General features: G+C 38.6%; 1 protein-coding gene across 1 annotated transcript; it reads left to right on the forward strand.

Moving 5' to 3' along the window:
* The first annotated feature begins 1,483 nt into the window (after positions 1-1,483).
* On the forward strand, positions 1,484-1,930 carry LOC116116446 (auxin-responsive protein SAUR67-like). The gene has a single exon (XM_031402509.1). It carries the CDS (start codon positions 1,484-1,486, stop codon positions 1,928-1,930), a length of 447 nt encoding a protein of 148 aa, XP_031258369.1.
* Positions 1,931-2,228: the final 298 nt, after the last annotated feature.

Genomic DNA, 2,228 nt, shown 5'->3' on the forward strand with positions numbered 1-2,228 from the left:
AGTCCCAACTTCAACCTATTGTGGCATTATCTTCGACAGAAGCTGAATATGTGGCATTGACAGAAGTATTCAAGGAAGCATTGTGGTTGCAAGGACTTCTAATGGAGGTGAAATTGATAGATGAGGCAGTGACTGTATTTTGTGACAATCAGAGTGCTATACACCTAAGTAAAAATCCAGTCTACCATAAGAGGACCAAGCACATAGACGTGAGGTTTCATTTTGTCAAGGATCTAGTGGCACAAGGAATGATAAATTTGAAGAAGATAGCAACAGAGGATAATCCAGCAGATATGGGGACAAAGGTGGTGACGCCTGCCAAGTTCAAGCATTGCTTGAACCTGCTGTTTGTCAAGTGACAGGCAGCAACTGAGCTATGAAGGGAATTGAGGATGGTTAGCTGCACTTGAAATCTGAGTTGTAAAAAGGTTTGAGCTTCAAGGTGGAGAATTGTTAATATCTGAAGCGCAAAACCTTTGTAATGTTTCTACAGAATTTCACTTATCAAAACGCAGCCGTTTCACTGCAAATGAGAATAGATCACAGCCACTGAAATGAAGAAGATCCAACGGCCAGGATTAGCTCTTGAGGTCAACATATATAAAGGGAGTCTTTTGCGCAGAAACTGCGTTTTTTCTGCTCCTCTCTTTTTCACGACAGATCAATTTTTGCTCTTATTATTGCTAGTTTGTAGTCAAGCTTTTGGGTTGAAAATCTGTATAATCTTAGGGTGAAGATAGTGTTTTCTTCAGGTTTAGAGAAACTAGATCAAGTATTCTCTAGAGATTTCAGATTTGAGTGATTGGGTTAAAGATTGATAGTTGGGTGAATCTTTGAGAGTGTTTTGTAATCTGTAAAACAGTTGATTCCTAGTGCAGCGAGCCTCCAAAAATTCTTGGAGCTCAACGTGGATGTAATCTTTCCATTGTGAAAGGTGAACCACGGTAAATTTGGTGTTCTTGTGATTGGTTTGATCTTGTTTATTTTGTGTGTGTTATTTGTGGGTTTGTGCGTGTGATTAGCAATACATTGATTGGGAATTTACATTACAATAGTCATATGCATCTTCTTGTTACCAGATTGACCATTATATCTGCGTTCTGTGCTTGACAAAGACTGTGATTTTGAGCCACTTACACCAGCAGATTTGGACCAAAATGCCATCAAACCGCCCAGCACGAAGAACATGAGATTGTTGGGTGTAAGGCTCCACCTGATGTGTCAAATTATAAAAACAACTGGCTGAACTGAAAAACTGCCTAAATTGCTATAGTTATCTTCATACCAGATGGCTTTGTCTCCCTTAAGTCCCTACATAAGGGTAGCAGCATTAAATGGACTATCTCTGGCCTTCTGACTATATAAGAAGACCCATTTCAGTAGCCTTCAGTCCATAGCAGACACAGCATTTCAGCGTTCTTTAGATCCAATAAAATTCTCTCACATAACATAAGATCTTTTTCTCTAGTTAACAAGAAACAACATGATTAGTCCGAAGAAGCTAACCAAATTAGCAAAGAAGTGGCAGAAACTGGCTGCAAGCAAGCCAAAAAGAATCTCATTGCCGAGAACCACCGGCGTTGTTGAAGCAGAGAGTTACAGCACATCTTCAATGGCTGAGAAGGTTCATTTTGTTGTATACACTGCTGATCAAAGGCGCTTTGTGATTCCCTTAAAATACCTTAAAAACAACATCATCAGAGGGCTCTTTGCAATGGCAGAAGATGAGTTTGGACTTCCAAGTGGCGGACCTATCACATTGCCTTGCGATGCAGTTTTCATGGAGTATGTAGTCTCTTTGATCCAAAGGCATGCGGCAAAAGATTTTGAGAAGGCACTCCTTATGTCCTCGGCTACTGGTCACTTTTTGCCAACTTCAAATCTCCAACAAGAGCAAAGTAACCAACAATCACTAGTCTGCAGCTTCTAAAGCCAACCATATATAGTTGGACTTTTGTAAATAGTTCACAACATTGTAGAAAGATAAACTGACATATTGATATAAATTTACTAAAATTTCTTCAATTTTTTTAGTTTTTCTTGATATGAATTGAGTTCCATTATTGCTTCTGAGCCAATATTTTGTTCAAATGCAGAGACATATGTGATCTTGTGGGAAAAGAAAGGAAAAATAAACTACCATTTTAATTTCACACTTCAATTGCCAATTTAAAACCTTCAGTTGAAAGATAAGATAGTCCCTCAGGAGCAATATCTTCATTTTTTTA

This window comes from Pistacia vera, unplaced genomic scaffold (assembly GCF_008641045.1).
Source record: "Pistacia vera cultivar Batoury unplaced genomic scaffold, PisVer_v2 Contig775, whole genome shotgun sequence".
Taxonomy (NCBI): Eukaryota; Viridiplantae; Streptophyta; class Magnoliopsida; order Sapindales; family Anacardiaceae; genus Pistacia; species Pistacia vera.

Coding starts and splice junctions, on each gene's coding strand:
- LOC116116446 (XM_031402509.1), top strand. CDS start 1,484: ATGATTAGTCCGAAGAAGCTAACCAAATTAGCAAAGAAGTGGCAGAAA.